Source organism: Alternaria triticimaculans (genome assembly GCF_023758025.1).
Source record: "Alternaria triticimaculans strain BMP 0046 chromosome Unknown scaffold_2, whole genome shotgun sequence".
In the NCBI taxonomy this organism is placed as follows: Eukaryota; Fungi; Ascomycota; class Dothideomycetes; order Pleosporales; family Pleosporaceae; genus Alternaria; species Alternaria triticimaculans.
Genome location: NW_026055959.1, coordinates 3,040,181 through 3,060,864, shown reverse-complemented (window position 1 = coordinate 3,060,864; position 20,684 = coordinate 3,040,181). Strand labels below are relative to the sequence as shown.

The 20,684-nt window shown below is 38.6% G+C and overlaps 4 protein-coding genes across 4 annotated transcripts; all 4 read left to right on the top strand.

The window, feature by feature from the left end:
• Positions 1–2,210: 2,210 nt before the first annotated feature.
• Positions 2,211–3,521, top strand: J4E78_002692 (uncharacterized protein; the record flags this gene model as incomplete). The annotated part of the gene is given in 3 exon segments (XM_049363338.1): positions 2,211–2,839; positions 2,875–3,143; positions 3,163–3,521. The coding sequence occupies 3 exon segments, from the start codon at positions 2,211–2,213 to the stop codon at positions 3,519–3,521; spliced, it is 1,257 nt and encodes a 418-aa protein (XP_049225930.1).
• A 467-nt stretch (positions 3,522–3,988) lies between these two features.
• On the top strand, positions 3,989–4,660 carry J4E78_002691 (uncharacterized protein; the record flags this gene model as incomplete). The annotated part of the gene is made up of 2 exons (XM_049363337.1): positions 3,989–4,568; positions 4,620–4,660. 2 exons carry the CDS (start codon positions 3,989–3,991, stop codon positions 4,658–4,660), a joined length of 621 nt encoding a protein of 206 aa, XP_049225929.1.
• A 713-nt stretch (positions 4,661–5,373) lies between these two features.
• Positions 5,374–6,791, top strand: J4E78_002690 (uncharacterized protein; the record flags this gene model as incomplete). Its single annotated transcript, XM_049363336.1, has 4 exons — positions 5,374–5,378; positions 5,436–5,452; positions 5,534–5,846; positions 5,894–6,791. 4 exons carry the CDS (start codon positions 5,374–5,376, stop codon positions 6,789–6,791), a joined length of 1,233 nt encoding a protein of 410 aa, XP_049225928.1.
• A 3,263-nt stretch (positions 6,792–10,054) lies between these two features.
• Positions 10,055–10,699, top strand: J4E78_002689 (uncharacterized protein; the record flags this gene model as incomplete). Its single annotated transcript, XM_049363335.1, has 2 exons — positions 10,055–10,332; positions 10,384–10,699. 2 exons carry the CDS (start codon positions 10,055–10,057, stop codon positions 10,697–10,699), a joined length of 594 nt encoding a protein of 197 aa, XP_049225927.1.
• Positions 10,700–20,684: the final 9,985 nt, after the last annotated feature.

Sequence of the window (20,684 nt, the reverse complement as noted above, 5' to 3'; positions counted from 1 at the left end):
CGTCTTTTTTTTTGCTTGGATTCGCTGACCGATCTGACAACATCGTGCCTTCGCAATACCGCTCCTTCGCGGCGCAGAACTGGACAGCGAGACCCAAGGCAGAATACGTGTCCTGAGTCCCGATTTTAGAACATCAACGACAATCCTTTGCAAGCGCTTCGGACATGCAGGAAATTACTACATGGAGCGTATGCAAGAATGTCTAAATGGGACCGTAGGTGGATGGAAGCGCAAGCACGCTGACCATCCAGATGACACATAAAGCTGAACAAAGATCATGATTCTGGGAGATTTCAAAGTACTCCCCCCATCGTTCCATTCTTCCTGCATCACTACGTCGTCATGAAACTCCTACACCGCGGTTGTGCATTCGCTTTACTTTTCTCCCATTCGGCATTCATCGAGGCACAGATCAGTACGGGTACCGGAAGCAGCAGCGTGATCTTCCAGAGTGGGGCCCCATTCCCGGTGCCGGCCAACAGCACAAGCACCCCTATCTTCAAACCTTCCAATCCACTCAATGGACCACATACGACGGCTTCCTCGAGCCTTTCGTTCACTAGTCTCTCTTCGGCGACGCAGACGAACGATACCGTCGTGGATACCAGCACAATTGCATCTTTGTCGAAGGCCTCAACTGGAGGACTTACTACTTCTTCCCAACCTTCGGGCCCCCCTTCAGTCTCGTCTATCACTTCGTCTTACACTCCATCCCCAGTCTCGTCGAGTACCGCCACGTTTCCCCCAGCGGTATCCAGTGCTAGCAATCTAACGACTACATCAAGTTCCGTCACGGGAGTTACAGCCAGTGAGACAAGCCTCCATTCAACCGTACAGCCTACTGTAGTCAGTTCAGCGTCCAATACTGCCTCCACAATACTCGCAACATTGAATAGCCCATTACTTCCTCCCGGAATCACCATTCCTCCTTTGCCAGTAACTACCTTGGTACCCACTGGAACCGAAGTCCAGTCGAGTGCGTCGGATCTATCCATAGCCATCTTGGGCGTTTTTCCTATTCTCCAAAAGTGGATAGAAGATCCTGTCGCTCATGTCACCGAGGTGACAGAAGAGCTGGACAATATCATACCCGACGCAGTTGGCTTCTTAGCCAAGCTACCAAAGCCAACAGACGGAGTTGAGCCATGTGGGTCTGAAAAACGCCGAAGAAGCGAAGGAAATCATGAATTGCACGATGTTCTCAGTGAGCGCGATTTACTCGGCGGGTTGTTCAAGACAGCATTCTCGCTCGTCAACTGTGTCATCAACACTACCAACAAGGTGAAGGATGCAGTTATCGGCGGAACGACAGCCGCAGTGGATACTGTCAAGGGCTTACAAGATGACCTCAAGCCGTTGCTCGATGCTCTCAACGAAGTGGTTCCAAACGAAGCCTCCGAGCCCTCTGACTCAGTGTCAGAGACTGAAGAACCTACGCAGACTTCCTCCTCTACATGCACTCTAATGACCGTTAGCAACTGCAACATTGCATGTACAGCGACTGCAACTACGACCAAAGGAGGGCCAAACAAGCGGGCGCAAGGTGATGTCTGCACCACAGTCTGCGGTGCACCTATTACCAAATGCGATGTTACTGGTTCCACTTCTTCATCCACAGTTACGTCTACAACAACGGCTACTCGACAGAAATGCGCTCCCGACTGCGATAACTGTAATGGCAATGTACGAAGACTCGCGACTAGCGTGCCTGCATCGACCGAATTTCCCACAGCTTTAGAAAGCATTGCTGTCTCCTCAACCTCGGCCATCGCTGCATCGTACTTCGGTAAACCCCAACCAAGGACGCACGAACTCGCACCAGTGGAAACTAGTCAGTCTATCAGCCATATCTCGAAACGAACTCTTTCGAGCCCTTATGGGCCTGGAAGCAACGGTATGTACCTTTCCGATCAGCTGGTTGTACCATCTCAGAGCTATCGGAAGCTGTTGACTTGGATCGTCCATATGTACTACTCAGCTTTCACAGCAGTTGACTAAATCTATTAGGTGATGTTGGAGCATGGCTTCTTTCCCGGATCGCTGAAAACCCTGACGGCTCTGTTGAACAGGGCCGAGGAACGACTGGACTGACGTTCCCACTGGATGATATAGCGGACGATTGGAACCTGGTAAACCTATGGGGTTGCACATCCGTCGTGGTCATCTCCCGCAAACGCATGTATCTTACCCACATCTGGGAAGACCCTTCCATGGAACAGCCACAGCTTTTCCAAGCTGATGTATTGGATGTTCTCCGAGATGGTAGTCAGGAGTTTCCCCACGGTCTTACAGTATTCACTGTGCCCGGCGAAGGCTTCGAAAACATTGCAGAGAACAAAGTACGTGCGTTCATCATTACGCCGTATAGAGATTTTGCTATCAACCCGGCCAGCGACGACATCAACTATCCATACGAAGTAAACAAGATCAAAAATCTGTTAGACAACATCCTTGGACGGAATGACGCACTGATCATACCCTACTCTCCGGCTGAGGAAAATAATCGGGATGAGACGTCCCCGAAAGGCAAGATCTACATTCAATATGACCCCGTGACAGCCGCTCTCATACCAGCAGAAGGCGGTTGCAATCAGCAGCAAGTTGCGGCGATAGAGCTTTGGTTTGAGGATGCTCCGACCTACCGTTACAGAGACACATGGCAGCCATTCCCAGATCAGGTTGTGCAGGCAAAGAAACGGTCCGTCGCATCCAGTGGTAAAGACCTGCGCTTTCTCAGAGGAAGAGAGGTGACGGATGCGGACGAAGCAGAGTGGAAAGAGTACGAGGCTTTGATGAAACGTCAAGATGGCGATACTTGTGCTCGACCTAGCAACAGCTTGTCGGTATCATCGGTGTCACCCGTCCCATCACCAGCTTCGACCGTACCTACTCCGTCCACTTTCCAGACAACGGTCAGGCCGTCATTGAGCGACTCAACCAGCGAAAGTTCAAGCCCACCGCCCTCGTCGATAGCCACATCATCACCAACTTCAAAGTCTTATTTGACGTCGGAGACTCCGTTTCTTACTTGGAAACCGGCCCAGCCCAGCACGATGAAATCACCTTCAGCAGCGCCCAAGCCGTCGTCTACATCGCAATCTCCGCCGCCACCTCAAACCGAGCCTCCGACGAAGGCATTATCGGTGATCTTCCGGAACACAGAAGGCAATGGCGAAGACTACAACAACTGGACCTTCTTCGAGATCAAACCCAACGCTCAAGCCGATGGCTGCAGCGTGCCCGTCCTCAACGATGTCTCGCGGCAATGGTCCGATGCCTCAGCCCTGTCGAACCCGCCGTGGCCGCACGGCACTTTCACCATGCCACTGTTTGGAGAAGAGGACTGTGAATACCTGAGTGATGGGACTAACCCGGGTGTGCTTCATTGTCCTAGTATGGGTAATGGAAAGACAGTCGGGTGTAAAGAGGCTGATGAAAAGGACGATGCTGATGGTGTTACGGATTGTAATTATCCGGGTCTTGAGAGGAAGGTCCATGTTGTTGTTTATTGTGAGTGGTAAGATTTGGAACTACGAGTCTTTTGTGCAAATGCCGGCGATTGTCGTCCCAGTAGTAATGGCTCGCTGCTCGCTCCGCGTTATCGCAAGCCATTGGCATGTGTTCTGCTCATGCCGAAGAGACGCTTGAGATGCAATGCGCCTCTCCGTCACCATAACAGGCTTCAAAGTCCCCCAAACAAGGTCTTATCTACACTAAACAGCGGCTGAAGTGCAGTATCGCGTGAATGGCTGGTGTTTGAGAGACTAGCTGATCGTCGCTGCGGCACTGCAGATGTGGTTATGCGAGCCTCCTGTGACGTGCGTTGCGGCTGGAAGCTTAGCACTTGAGGAAACCATGACGTCAACAACGAGCTTGGACTTATTGCAGCTCTAGACCCTACGTTTGGCGGGCAACCTCAACTGTAAACTACACACCTCACAACACAGGAATCTTTGTCAGTTTCAATTGCATCTCACCAATTCACATCATGAGCTTCCTACGACCCATGTCAATGCTGCGCTCGGCAGCACTACGGCCCGCAGCCCTCTCGGCGGCTCCCCGTGCCCGCGTCCAAGTTCGTTTCGCGACATCAGATTACGGCTCTGGTAAGGGCAACCCAGCTGGAGAGAAGCCCGAGAAGCAGGGCGCCAACCCCAGCGAGAACCTCGAGCACCCCGGCCCCGCACCTCCCAAGGTCGCCCAGGGCAAATCGTCGTCGTCGCCGAACAAGGACAGCAACGCCAGCCAGAATGACTCTCCCAAGCCTACATCCGAGTCACCGGCTCCCAAGAGCTCTTCCGGCAAGCGCGAGTTCTCGACATCGGCCCGCCAGATGAAGGACAACAAAGAGCCAGCGGTCAAGCAGGGCCAAGACAACAAGCCCTCGCCCAACGAAGTCAAAGGTGCGAAACCCAAAATACTCAACGAAAACCCGCCGGCTTCTGAAGAGCAGAGCGAGGACGTCAAGCAACACAACAAGGACATGGATAACAGGGCGGAACAGGCGCATGAGAAGGTCAGCAACGAAGAGGCAGAGAAGGACAAAGTCCCCGGCGGCTTCTGGAAAGGTATGTCATAGCTTGACGAAGGGCATTGGCATGTTGCTAACACATTTACAGGCGAAGGTGGACGAAGCGGCTCCGAAGGCGTACGAGGATAAGCAAGGGGCGGGTGAATGTTCGGACAAGATGAGCATGTGTACAATTAGCTGAAATTGACTCGTAGAAGTGTCATGGAATGTACAACATTCATCAAACATAAGCAGTCAGAGATAACGCGTCCTGTGCTATCTATCCATCATCGGGGCTCTGAACGTAGGCTTGGCTTCATAAGTTTTGTGCATGTTTGGGGATGACGTAGGGGGCTAGCGTGTGGATCGCCCCCGCATTTGTCGACGTGATGGGATTTTTTTGAAATGCCATCGCGACACAACGCCCGGCAGAGGGGCGCTATTTCGCACGACTTGTGCCACGATGATGCTCTCTGCCTTTGTAAACAAAAGTGACAGGCCTCGGAGCTCTCTTACTGCGAAAACGTCAAGCATATGCAGGGCCTAGACCGTGCTCCTGAAAGGCGATCTCACAATTGCGCACAGCCAAAAGACGCGGTTGCATGTGGCCATAGCTCCTCATTGGCTGCTCTGCGAGGCAGGCGCGTTGGGGATCTTGTTTGCCCAAGCTCCATACGTGCAGCACTACGTCACTCGCACGCACACAATCTACCCGCCATTGTCTGTTCCCTCCCCTCATAAACTCGCTGCCCACCACTACCCTCTAGCCCTCACCCCTCTGCCGAGTTTGCCTACCCTTCAAACCCTCGTCTTTGCTTCATTAATCGATATCAAGCACATCCTCACATCGGCAGCCACACATCATGAGGTTCTCCCTTACATCCACCTTCGTGGTGTCCCTTGCTGCCACGGCAACGGCCAACAGCTGGTTTGGAAGCGCCGGTGCGTATAGTACATAACCCCTCCCGTTTGTTTTGATTTGTCCACAGCGCCATGCAGCAGTATACTGACGCCAGGAAGCAGTCTACGACAAGTGGCACGAGACCGAGCTTGAGCGCTGGCTGAGCGACCACGGCGTTCCCCACCCCAGCCCCTCTGACCGCAAGAACCTCCAGTCGACTGTCAAGGCCAACTGGAACGACAAGGTTGTCACTCCATACACCAGCTGGGATGCGCAGACCCTTCAGAACTACCTGACCCTCAAGGGCCAGCAGGCGAAGAAGGGCACCGAGAAGGACGCCAAGAGCCTCGCTGAGCAGGTCAAGGTGTACTGGACCGAGACCGAGGATTCCGCGAACCAGGCCTATGGTAGTGTCAAGGACTGGATCTTCGACTCGTGAGTACCCAGAAACCATTCTCCACGCAGTCACTAACAGCCTACAGTTGGTCCGACTCTCAGCTCAAGGCCTTCGCCGATAAGCACGGCATTCCCGTCCCCCAGCCCCGCCAGCGCGACTCTCTTCTCGCTGCCGTCCGTAACAACTACCAGTCCGTAGCCGAGAAGGCCAAGGAGACTGCCAACTACCCCGGTGACTGGCTCTACGCTTCCTGGTCTGACTCTGACCTCAAGTCTTGGTTCGATGAGCGCGGTTACAACGTTCCCCAGCCCAACACCCGCGACTCGATGATCGCTGCTCTCCGCCGCCAGTCTCGTCTTGCCAGCCAGCAGTCCCAGAGTGCCTACGCTTCCGTCTCTTCCGCTGCTGCCAACGCCCAGCAAAGCCTCAGCGACGCCCTTCTCGACTCTTGGTCTGACAGCCAGATCAAGGAGTGGGCTGACAAGAACGGTGTCAAGGTTCCCCAGGGCTCCAAGCGCAACGAGCTCATCGCTCTCGCCCGCAAGCACCGTGCCCGCCTTTACGGCGACAGCGCCTCTGCATCTGCCGGCTCCGTCTCTGCCTCTGGTGCTTCCGCTTACGGTGCTGCTACCTCCAACGTCGGCCAACAGTACGCTGCTGCCACCGGTGGCTTCGCCTACTACACCGACTTGATCAAGCAGCAGATTGGTCTCGCTCAGGCCAGCGTTACCTCTGCCACCGACGCTGCTGGATCCAGCGCCAGCTCTGCTTCCGTTCGCGCCGCTTCCAGCGCCAGCTCCCTCAGCGGCGCTGCTGGCAAGGCCGCGTCCTCATCCTCATCCTCCATCTCCAAGTCTGCTGCCAGCGCTAACGCCGCTGCCTCTTCCTCCGCTTCCAGCGCTTCTTCGGTTGCCTCCAAGTCTGCCCAGAGCGGATACGATGCTGCCGCCGCTAGCGCCAGCTCTGCTAAGCAGGAGTTGTAAGCACCCCACAACAACCGACAAGTAGCGTTCGGTCATACCCTCACTCGATATGACTGCCATACGCATCACTTCACGACCTTACGATCTGCGTACGGATAGGCGGAAAATGGAAACCTGTAACATTAGCATCACGACGATATCCCCTCTGCGACCTCCTGGTAGGCTTGAGGAGGGTCTTGTAGTTTTTCTTATTCCTTCGGAATTGGGATGGATGGATGGCGTCTCACGTAGCTTAGTATGCGCTTGATAATAAAAAGTATAATTGCACTGCTGTCCAAACATTGAGACGTGATTGATTCGTGATTTGATATTGATGTGTGTTTTATTTACATGGTTGGAGTGTCGTTACCATGTGAATGATGATGATCGTCATCATCACTGTATAACATAACCAGCCCACAAAGTTATTCCTAATCGTGCTCAACAAGAAATTCTGCATGCGAACTTTGCGCGCCAGCAGCAGGGTCATTAACGAAAGTGATGCGCCTTTTTGATAATCTAGTCTTCAGTGTGCGGGTGGTGCACCAGGCAATGGCAAGTCTGGACCCGCAAGAAAGCTCCATGGTTGCGTTCTCTTTGTAGTTCTTGCACAGACCATGAGTTTGTTGCGGTCGTCTTTGAAGATTAAGAGGCGGAGACGACTGCAGAACGCGACATGTCGTTAAAGGCGCGTTGGTTTTGGAAGCACACATGAGTGTTGAGTGGTTCAGCTTTGGTATATTAAGGCTCGCGCTGGACCGCGGACACATGTATTTGACAAGTTGGTCTTTTTGTTCTTGGATGTTGCAGCTCAGAGGAGAAGGTGCTCGTCATGTCGCTGATGGCGCCACCTTTTGATGTATCCCCGGAGAAGGAGGTTCTCCTCACGATACAGTAACATAGTTGTTTTTGATGTTTCGTCGAAGAAAAGGAAGGAAGGCAGACTCATAGGCAGAAGTTCTGTAGCTTTTTGGACAAGACTGCGCAGCCATGCGATGGGGTTATCGGCATTTTGAATACTCAAGCGTGGAGAAGATGACGAAAGGTGGAAGGAGGAAGAGAGGCAGCAGCTTGCTCATAGCGGCTGTAGTTGCATTTTTGAGAAGACGGCGCAGCCTTCGTGGGCCACAGCCCCCCTTTTGGTGTTTTAAATGCTTGGATTCCGAGGAGGTACCAAGAGACCGAGCGAGGAAGAGAGGCAGACACATCGCGGACAGGTGCTTGGAATTCTTTTGAAAGAGACGGCGCAGTCATCCCGTGATGATCATGTGGTTTTGATAGTTTAAATACTCAAGTGTAGAGAAGATAGCGAGAGGAAGAAGGGAGAAAGAGGGGTTTATATATTTGTCGCACTGCTCGTGACGCTCTCCATGCCAAGTTATTTCTTGTAGTTGAAGCAAAGAGGAGAAAACGACACATGTCTTGTCAAAGAATAGTTTTTTGGACATCCCGGAGTCGCCTGGAGTCTTTAAGACCTGATTTCCAATCGTCTCTGCTTTGCACATCAGAAGTTGGGTATGAGCATTTTCGGTTGACAGGGCCGCTGGACGAACATGTATACAAACAAGGATATTTTTTGGTGAGATGAACCCTGTGTGTGAGAAGAAGGAGGAAGAAGCGACAACATGCGACAGTGTCGAAGTATTTTCCAGTCGACGAGTGCGCTCATAAGACATTAATGCAGTACTTTTGGTATACAATGATGCTGGAAGAGCCTTTTCATGCCTATAGGCTTGCATAGTTTTGAAAAAACAGAGGAATTCGCCATGTTCAGTGTCGGTCTTCGTTTCTGGTAACTCTACGCTTTCCAAAGTCCGCGAGCGCGGTCATCAGAGCGCGATCTCGAAACTTTGGTATGCAATGTCGATCGGACAAGCCTTCTTATACTCAGTAATGAGTGAAGTTTTGGAGAAAGAGAGGAAGTCGTCATCCCAGAGTTATTTGCTGTGTTTTGTTGCTCTATGATTTTCGGGTTCTGCGAGCGCGCTCATCGGTATTAACCAGCCCAGTTTCGGTATGCAATGGCAGCTGGACGAGCCTTCTCATGCGCGTGATAGATTTGAGTTTTGGAGAAGTGAAGCAGTCGCCATACTCGAAGTTGAACATCGCTTCTTGAAAGCGTTGTTTTGGAAATGAACATGTGGATTTAGTGTAACGAAGAAGAGGAGAGGATGGCGGAAGGACGCATTTATAGTGATTTCGCGGCAGTAGCGTCATGGAGATGGTAGAAGTGCAGGTCGAGCGCAGGTATGAAGTATTGGTCGGAAAAAAGAGATCAGAACATGGTAGATCGTTCATGATGATTTACTATCCGACCATACGAGTGAGTCGATGCAAAGTGTTTTGGGACACTCAGCTCAGCAGCGCCATAAGCTGCTCAATTCATAGTTTTGAGTAAAGCGGATATGTGTGTGTGGAAGGTAGTAGTAACCTTAGTCAAACGGCCGCAACATAAGTCGTGCAGGTCTGACTTTTGATAGTTTTTGAAAAGCGCTCAGGCGTTGCAGTGATGCAGAAGAAGACGCAGCAGCCTCGAAGTAAGCGTCCCCCAAATTCCGCGCCATCCCAATGCGTCCTAGCCCCATTGTCGCCGCCCATCCGCATCCTCAAACTCCACCACACGATCCCCAACTCTATCCCGCACACGTCAACCCATCACGAACACGTCTCGAACGCCTTCTCGAACGTTTCGCTCAGCCATCTGACAAGCTTCACCAAGCCTCGTGCACCGCATCCACCGGCCCACCACGGCCCGATTTGTTTCCACTCCAGATCTGCGACGCTGACTCCCCCGTTTCCCGTCTCACGGCCGTCTCCAATTTTTTTCCACCGCGCGAATCGAAAGAAAGAGTTGGCAACTCCGCATTGATTGTTCTCCTCGAGATGGGAGACATGGAGAGATGTGAAGAAGGTCCGTTTCCGGCAAGTAGGTAAAAGGTAGGTAATAAGGTTGAAGGGTGGTGGTGCTGAGGTGCATGTTGTGAGAGCGTTGCGTGGCGAGCTGGTGAGAGTTGTGTCGGTCCGAGTTTGCTGACGTGCCGACGCGTCGGGCGGGTGGTGTTGGAGAGGGACGGGAGAGGTGAGATGAATGTGTATAAGAGAGGGATGGGATGTCGAAGGATGGAAGTATTCATTCCAAATCATCTCTCACATACTTCGCCTACTTCTTACGATCGCTACTCACCTGGTGTGAGCTTGCCTTTAGTTTATTTACACTCTTTCAACGTCGACTATATTTATTCTAATACTTTATATTGCCTCTCACGCTCTATACACACGTCAACATGAAGACTTTCGCCATCCTCTGCCTCCTCGGTGCCGCTCTCGCAGCACCGGCACCTCAACAAGCGCCCCAGGCTCCTCAAGCTCCTCAGGCACCGCAGGCTCCTCGTCCTTCTCAGGCTGCTCAAGCGCCTCAAGCTCCCCAGGCTGGCCAGGCTCCTCAAGCTGGTCAAGCTCCCCAAGCTGGCCAGGGCGCTGGCGGCAACTGCGCCGACATCCAATCCAAGCTCGCAAAGGGCATCCAAGCCAACCTCGACATCCAAGCCGCCGAACTCAAAGGGTAAGCCACACATCCTCTCCCCCACACATATAGCCTCTAACATCCCCCCAGCGTCTACGCCCTAAAGCTCCAAGCCGGCACCGCCGGCTTCAACACGACCCAGCAATCCGTGCTATCCATCCAAAAGCGAGGCGTCGACATCCGCGCCAACAACCAGAAGCTTGCCGCGCAAATCAAGTCGCCCGCTGCTGATGGCCTGGCTATTGTTGCTGGAGCCCAGACCAAGGAGATTGGCCAGGTGCAGAGCCTGAAGGGAACGGGCGCGGATGCACCGGTCATTGCTATGTTGGTGCAGGAGGTTATGGATGGTACGATGCAGAATCAGAAGAACCTTGCTGCGGCTAAGGGACAGGTTTGTGCGAAGTAGACGGGGATGAGGGGGGTTGGGTGTGGGATGAGTGTATAATAGATTTTGTTGGAGGGTAATTGGGATTTGGGTCGTGTTTGTCGTTTAGAAGTAGTGTAAATGTAATGGGATTATTATGAGATGATGAATACAGTTTCACACATAACGATGTAGCATTCATCTTTTGGAGCACGCCCGGACATGAACAGAACTAATGGCTCTTTTCGGGCTCCAGTGGTATGAAGCCAGGAGACGGCAGAACACGACATAGCAGCTTTTACCGTGGCTTTCGAGAACGACACAGTTATGTCGGGCACCCATATCTTTTTCTAGTCTCGAGTGTAGAAGTTTGGAAGTATAGAGAAGAGAAGTGAACAGCCAGACAAGAGTCTTTTATCCGCAGCAAAGATCAAGCTCGTTGATAAGAGAAAAGGCGGTAGATTCAGTAGCAAAGACCTGCGATAAAAAGAGAAGACAGTCTTCGTTGCATCGGTTGCTCACAACTTTCTTTTAGACGCACACATAACTATGTATACTATTTAGTTAGTTTTAGATTATTCTATTAGACTTAGGCTTAGATTTTAGAAAAGACAATGTTACGTAATTATAGAAGAAAGGTGTACTTAGAGTCTTCTTCTACCTAGATAGCTTCTTAGCAAATATATACTTTATATAAATATACTTATATACTTAATAGCTAGTAGCTACTTAAAGTAATAATTCTACTATCTTTATTATCTCTCTATAAGACCTTTAAACTTAGTATTATGTCTACTTTTTACGCTTATAATATATAATAATAACTACTTCTAAGCCTTACGCTAAAGTTTATTACTTATATAATATCTTTATAGTAATAGTAGACTTAGGTTAAGTAATATAAAAATTATATAATACTCTAGTATTAGCTATATAACGTAGTGTACCTAAATACCTTATTACTTCTAGCTAGTAAATAAGCGTTTCTAAACGCTAACTACTATACTAAAGTTAATTTAGCTTACGTACTACTTTAATAACTATACTAAAGAAATATTAATTCTAAAGAAGCTTCTAAAGAATACCTAACGCTCTAAGTATAATATATTAAAATTATTATAGTTTAGATTTTCTATACTTAATCTTACCTTTCTAATAAATTATAAATAATAACTTTTATTACTATCTAAGTTAGACCTAAATTCTTTAAACGCTATACTTTTAATTACCTAAACTACTATTTTAGTAGGTAGCTTTTTCTAAAAGATAATTACTAGTAATCTTAACTTTTCTCTAAACGCTAGCCTAGCACTTATATATTACTACTAGTAGAAGATACCTCTATTATATATACTACTAGTATAAAGACTTTTCTTCTACTTTCTTACTAGCGTTTCTTCTTTATAATACACTTTTAATTAATAGCACTACTTTAATTTTATATAATACACTATACTATATATAGTTTTCTTTAGATATCTTAGTCTACTAATTATCTATCTATAATATCTTTCTTCTTTACTTATCTTTTCTAAAGTACTTCTACTACACTAATATATAGAACTAATAACGCTCTTATAAGTAGTAACTATACTATACTTAATTTTAACTAGCTAAGTTTTATTTAGCTACTAGCTCTTAGTAGAGACGCTATTATTTACGTATATAATCTAGTTATCTACTTAAATAGCTATCTCTTCTACTTTCTTATTACTACTAAAGTTTTATAAGTTATACGTAGTATTATTAAAATCTTTAAAGTACTTACTTTATTTTATAACTAATACTAAGTAAATGTAGTACTATCTAAAAAAAATATTTAGTTTATCTCTAGTCTATAACGTGTCTCTTTTAAAGTAAATAGTAAACTAGACTACTTTTCTATCTAGTTAGCTTACTCTAAAGAATAAAAGAAAGCTAACTATAATCTTACTAAGAAAGTTTCTACTTTTAAAAACGTTACTAATATTTACTCTTAGAGCTAGTTATACACTAATTAGATCTCTATCTATACGCTATCTATACTTATAGTCTTTAATAAACTATCTAACTAGTAGCTTCTATAAGTAGATACTTATTATAAAACGCTTTTTATTATCTTTAATACTTATAGTAATACTTTACTAACTATTAAGCTATACTAGCTACGTAACTAAGATATATAAGATTAGAGAGTAACCTAGAAAAACGCGTCTTAGCTATCTACTTACGCACTCTTATAGCGCGCCTTCTAACTAATTTTATAAGTAGAAAGTTATATCTATTTATAAGTAACTAGCTACGCCTCTTTATACTTCTTAGTACGTATCTCTACTTAAGATTATTAACGCTAGTATAGCTAAGCTATATTAAACACTTCTACTATAATTAAATACTACTCTACTAGTCTAGAATAGAACGTATTTATATAATCTTTAGTAAAAAAGGTTTATAAGCAAAGTAATAAGAAGAAGAATTTCTAGTAAAACTCTAAGCTTATACTATTAAACTATAAATAGCTATATAAGAATAATATTAAGATAGTGTAAGTTTCTTAAGATAACTATAATAGATAATACTACTCTAATACTTTCTATCTCTAGCGCGCAGAACCTTAAAGAAACCTAGTATTACTTACTAGCTTTATTATTAATCTACTTAACTAATAGTAGTCTAGTATCTCTATACTAATAGACTCTAATATAATACCTTTTAAGTAGCTTTAATCTTAAAGATAATAGCTAAGTTCTTACTAGACTTTCTAATACTACTTCTCTTATTACGTAAATAACTCTCTTAAAGATATCTATATATACGCACTAGCTCTAGTTCTAAACTTTATAAGTTACTAGAATATATATACTACACTACTCTATTTAAAGTATAAGAACTTCTTAGTTACTAGAAGCGCTACTACTATTAGCTTTCTCTACTAGTAATAAGAATCTATTAGCTAGATTAAGATTTAAAGTATATTTACTAACTTTAAATAATATATAGTAGCTATACTTAGTTAATATATATAACTCTAGTAGCTCTAGTAACTCTATAAACTCTAATATTACCTAGCTAAAGTATATATTAATAATAATATCTTTACCTCTAGACTATATATAAGTAGAGAAAATAGTCTAGCGCCTTTATTCTACTTCTAGTAGTATAGAAGTACTATCTATACTATTAAAGTTAGCTCTTTTCTCTAATATTACTCTTTATCTTAGTAGACCTAGAACTCTACTATATAAGCTAGTAAGAAATAGTATACTAATAATACTCTATTTCTATAAGTAAGTTAGTAGTAGTTTAGACTACGTATCTAATCTAGATATAGTATAAGTTAGTAAGCTCTTACGCTATAGAAAGCTAAGATAGCTAATAATAATACTATTATTAAAGCTATAGATAGGTTCTTAAAGTTTTAGATAGATATAATTAGTTTCTTTTAGCTAGATATAAAATAAAATAACTACTTAGAGAATATTACTAATATAGCTAGTAAAATATACTACTACTATATATATAACTTTCTTAACGCTATAAAAACTATAATTATCTTTAAAATAATATTTAAGTATATAGTCTAAAATAATCTACACTAGTACTTTAAAAATAATACTTAACTCTAGTATTAATTTAATCTTAGTATAAATTACTACCTTAAGGTAATTAGTAGAGAAGATATTAACTACTAGAAAAAGAAACTTAGTTTCTTCTATATATAACTTACTAAAGTAATAAGTAAGTTATAAAAGTAGATATATACTATAAAGAATATAGTAGTAGACTACTTACTAGTAGAATAGTACCTTAAAGTAAAGTAGCTATACTAGAATACTAGATATAGCTACTATAATAAGAACTAGTATATTATCTACGCTTAGAACTTACTTAACTCTTATATTTATACTTTTTTTTTATAACTAACTATAACTATATTCTTAGATAAGTTTCTTACTATAATAGAGAAATAAAAATATATACTTATTAATATTTTTAAAGCTAAACTTACTTCTAGTAAGTATAATTTTTAGCGCTTTAATAGTAGATTAGAGAACTAAAGTAGTAATAACTTTATAAATATAAATTATAGTTACTATAAATACTTATATAGTAGTTACCTACTAAGAAACTCTAACTACTAGAGTAGTAATTATAGCTATAGTAACTCTAATATATAGTAGTTAAACGCTAATAAAAGTAATAGCTACTCTAATAGTAATAACTAAGTAAACGTGTCTATATTATAGCTATAGCAAAATAACTCTCTCTACTCTAGTAACTAATATAATAACTAAAAGAGTTTTAACTATAATTTACTATTAAGAAACTAATAAGCTAGTAATAGAACTTAGTTATATAGTAGAATATAGAGAGTCTATTATAACTATCTATTTACTAATAATAAACCTAGCTTTATAATTAAAAATAATATACTAACTAACTATACTTCTAATTTCTATAAATAGTCTATAATTCTATTACATTCTAATACTAAAGAATTACTTTTTTATTTTTATAATAATCTTAAGTATAAGAATAGTAATAATTTTAATTCTAATATATAGGCTAGCTAGAACAAGAACTATAAACTTTCTAAATAACTCTCTTAACTAATTAAAGCTTTTAAAGAGAAAAATAAGAATAAAAAAAAAAGTAGAATACCTTTTATTAAAATAGTTACCTAAAGTATATTAAGAAAGCTACGTTAAGAGTTATACTAGATTTATTACTATAACTATAAGAAGTATTTCTTTTCTAATAACTAGCTTTATAAGTATATTAGAGTATATTATATCTACGCTTCTATCTATATAATAGTTATACTTAACTCTAATAAAGTTAATAATCTAAAGACTAAAGCCTAGTTAAGCTACTAGCTAGATAAGGCTGCTATTGCAAAGTCTATACGTATTATTAAGTTAACTACGCCTCTACTAGTTAATAGAATAATATTTCTAAGAAATTAGTATAAGCTTAAACTTACTATTAAAGTAGTAAGAGATAGAATAAATTTTATAATTTACTCTAATACTAGAGCTATAATTACTTTTATAAATAAAAACTTTATATAAGATAACTTTCTAAGCGCAAAGTAGAAAAGCCTAGAAAAGCTAGTCTAATATATAGGTACTAGACTAAGAAGCCTTATAATACGTTAGATTACGTATATTACTCTCTACGTACTATTAATAACTAACTCTAGTAAATACGTCTTCTTACTCTAGAGAATCTACACTTATATTATATCTTAGCTTAGCTCTAATATTCTCTTAGAAATAAATACTCTTATTCTATAAGAAGTTATTATTAATATTAGTAGTAGAATAATAAAGTAGCTACTTTATAAAAAAGTAGTAGCTCTAATTATAGTTAAATCTAAGAATAGCACTACTTATAAGTTACGTAAGCTTATATTATATAGTATAGTAGTTATTTCTCTAAACTTAGTAATAAAAGTAAAAGTTATCTTTTTATAGCTATTATTATCTAATTTTAACTATATTCTCTAAGTTAATAAAGAGCTTCTCTATCTAGCTAGGCTATATATAATACTTCTAAACGCCTAAAATATAAAAGCTATTATATATAATAATATAAGAAACCTAGTAAAGGTTTAGTAGTACGCCTCTTTTAGTTTAGCTATTCTACTTAAAGTAAATAAAGTTTTTAGCTTTAGCTTAGAAAACTACTTACTTATAGCTATACTAGACTTTAAGAATATAGTAAAGTCTAAAACTAAGATAGTCTTTAGTATTACTATTTATAGAGATCTAGTAAAAGTAGTAGCACTACTTACTATAGCTAATAGTTACTCTAATATCTAGATTAACTAAGAAACTATTACTTAGATTTCTAATAACTAGATAATACTAATATACTTAAGAGATAAATAGTAGAAACTTAATCTACTATTAAAGATCTATCTTATAGAACTAGAAGACTAGAAAATTATTAATAAAACTTTTAATAAGCTTACTAGCTACACTAAGATATAATAAGCTATCTAGATAGGTATTTTTCTAATTTCTATTTTTATTATTAAGTAATAAATTTTAGAGTTTAAGAATAGTATTAAGTAAATTAGAAAGAAAGAGAGACCTATTCTTAATATATATAAGATTAACTACTAGGTTATAAAGAACTATTACCTACTTACTACTTAGAAGAATATACTAAGCTAGGTTTATAGCGCTTAATATATTACTATAGTAGATAGCTTTAGCTATTTCTACTAATTTAAGGTTTATAAAGAGAATTATTATAAGTTTACTATAAACACCTACTATAGTGCTAAAGTACTTAATATATACGTAATAGGTTTTTATAATTCTATTACTTATATATAATATATTAGTAATAATATACTCTATAATATAACTAACTTTATAAAGTCTTATATAGATAATTTTATTATCTATTCTAAAACTTTTTAGAAATATCTTAACTATACTAATACCTTTTTTTACTAAATAAATAAATACTATATTACTTTTACACTAAAGAAGTATTTTATTAGCTATCTAACTATAAAACTACTTAGGTAATACGTTAATACTTTTAGTGTTACTTTAATAAATAAACGTATATACGTACTTTATAACTTAGCTTTTCTTTAGTATATAAAGAATATAGAGAAGTATATAGGCGCTATTAGTTTTTTTAATAACTAGATACTTTACTTTACTTAAATTATAGAGCCTCTTATAGCTCTTAAAACTAAACTACTTTACTTTATTTTTAAAAAGAAGAGTAAAGAAAAAGTAATTACTACTACTATAGCTACTATTCTAGTAGATAGTTCTATTAGACTTACTTTTAACCTTATCTAATTACTATAGTACTCTATTATTAAGCTTATTTATTAGAATTACTTAAGAATATTATATATTAATGTTAACTTTTCTAAAGAGTATAGCTTTGCGTTAATAGCCTACTATATAGTTAGTAATCTAGAACCTATTATAATTAACTCTAAAGTGCCTTAAGAATATAATAATAATAAGTTTTTACTAACTAAATAGCTAAAACATTTAGTAAATTTTATAAAAGCTTTAGTATAGCTTATACTTTTTCTTTTAAAATGTTTTTCTAGCTCTAAGTAATATTATTACCTAACTAAGCTTAAAATAGCTAGTTTTTATTAAGCTATTTAAAAGCTTAGCTATATAATCTAAATAGCGCTAAAAGTATACGTATTTATAAACTATACTATAGTAATAGTAATTACTTATTAGCGCTATCTTACTATAATAGAAAGCTTTAAGAGCCTAAACCTCTAACTTACTAAAGCTTTACTATACTTATAGTAGTATAAGCTTAATATTAGATACTACTCTAGTAGACTATATCTTATATCTAACACGTTATTAAGGCTTACCTCTAGATTAGTGCTAGAAACTAACTATTAAACTAATACTCTTAAAGATATTATATACGTCTTCTATATACTAATTATTAAAATAAGTAATAACTTTAAGAACTATTTAAAGATAGCTTACTTAGTAAACATATTATAGAAATATATTCTTTACGTAGTAACTAGCGTATAATAAAACTATAAGAACTTATTATACTTTATACGTAGTTTATAATTTCTATATAAGAATAGCTTAATCTACTACTAGAATTAAGTAGATAGAATAAAGTAACTATATATTTCTAAAGCTTTTACTATAAAAATCTTCTATTAAGTATATAACACTTTCTATTATTAAGGTTTTAATTAAATATATACTAGGCTAAGAACTTTCTTTTTTATAAGAAAGCTTACTAAGAATCTTAAACTATACCTCTAATACTATTCTTTTTATAAAGTTACTTAAATAGTATATTACTAACTATATAGCTTACTTAAACCTATTAACTAAAGTGTTTACTTATTTAAAGTAGTTTATATAGATATTATAATCTACCTACTAGAAACTAGTAAGAGATATAACGCTTTCTTAAGTAAGACTTATTATACTTCTAAGGTAATTAATATTATACCTAGTAAAGATATATAAATAAGTGCTTAATAGTTAGTAGTAGTTACTTAAACTAATTATTTAAGTAATTAAAGTATATAAAGCACTATTATTAGTAATAGAGATTCTAAGTTTATTAAGAGATTTATAAGCTACTAGCACAAAATTATAGAAACTAAACTTACTACTACTATAGCTTACTATTCTAAAGCTAATAGTTAGTCTAAGTAAATAAATTAGACTATTATAATAGTAATTTACTTCTTTATTACTAAGAACTCTAAGAAAAACTAGACCTAAGTAATTATATATATTTAATTTATAATAAATATAAGTAAAAACTTCTCTACTAGCTATATACTCTATAAGTACTTTATAAGTTTTAATCTTTTATAAGAGATTAATATTTATAACACTAAGGTAACTTTTATATATTAAGACTTTAAGTTACTTTAGTTATAATACTAGAAATAAGTAGAGAAAGCTCTTAACTTTATAAAGGTTATATAAAAAAATTACTATAATAGATTACACTAGCTTATAGACTTTAAACCTAGTAACTATATAGTACTTATTCTTTATTATAGCTATTAGATAAAGAGTAATCTTTCTAGAAAGATAGAACTCTAATAATATAGACTACTCTAAGTACTTAAGAAGATTAGAAAAAACGCTTTTTATATTAAGCGCTCTTCTAGTTCTAAGATCTATAACGTTGTAAATATAGTATAGCTTAAACTATACTATATATAGAATTAAGACTTATAAAAATACTCTTTTCTATAGCTCTAAGAAGTTAGTATATCTTAAAAATAAGAGCTTAAATCTATTAAGTATATTCTTAAATACTATATTAATAATATTACTAGCTAATATAAATATTTTATATAATAAAAAGACTATCTAGCTACGTATAATAGCTAGTTAATAATAACTTAGCTTTGTAATACTAGTAAATTAAGAAAAGACTATAATACTAAGTTTCTTTTTACTAAGTAAAAAGTTTATAAATAAAACTATGTATAAAGTTAGTAAGTACGTAAAACTACGCGTAAGCGTTAAATTATAAGTACTCTACTAAAGTCTTTCTAGATATTACTCTACCTAAATAATAGTAGAGTATAGGTTAATAATAACTTTAATAACTAAAATATATAGAATTCTAATAAAGCTATAACACTATTACTTTCTTAGTAATAGCCTTATCTACGTTTTATAAACTACTTTAATATAAGAAGTATTAAAATAATCTATAACTCTAGTAATCTCTAAAATACTCTAAGCTTAGATATCTAAATAGCTTCTTCTCTCTCTAGTAATAATCTTAATTAACTTATAGCTTTAAATACTCTTAAAGATATTTATAATTAGAATCTAGTAAGTAGCTATTCTAAAGACTATTAAGTAACTCTATAGTTAGCGAATCTATCTACTATAACCTAAATACTTTCTTTATTCTATTTTAGTATTTTGTATTTTTATACAGGTATATTATAGGCGTCTTTCTCTTTTTAGTATTTATTCTTTTAATATTCTTATAGTTATCTAGTAGTTACTTCTTAGTAATAGTTTTATTAATCTACTTAGATACTTTACTCTAGTAAACTACTTTTATAACTTACTACTATAATATATCTACTATATATCTTATATAGATTACTAGACTTATAGCTTCTTACCTTTTACTATAGATATAGTAAACTAGCCTTTAACTTATTATTATATATTAATCTTACTTATAATAGTCTTCTAAGAGTAGCTTCTTATTACTTTCTTTTTATATATACTATATCTCTAAGTAATTATTATACCTCTAACTCTATATCTTAGCTATTAAAAACTACTAAGATAGTAAAAGAAGTCTACTTTTCTTACTCTTTCTAAAGCATCTCTTACCTCTAACGTAGCTAGTCTACTACTTAATAATATCTTTTATCTATCTACCTTTCTCTCTTTTATATTATAGCTTTTCTCTTTACTATAGCTATTAACTAAGTTATCTTATAAAGCTTTAAGGTCTATAACTATTACTATAGCTACTATATTTTACTTTATATATAACTCTTTACTTCTACTTAAGT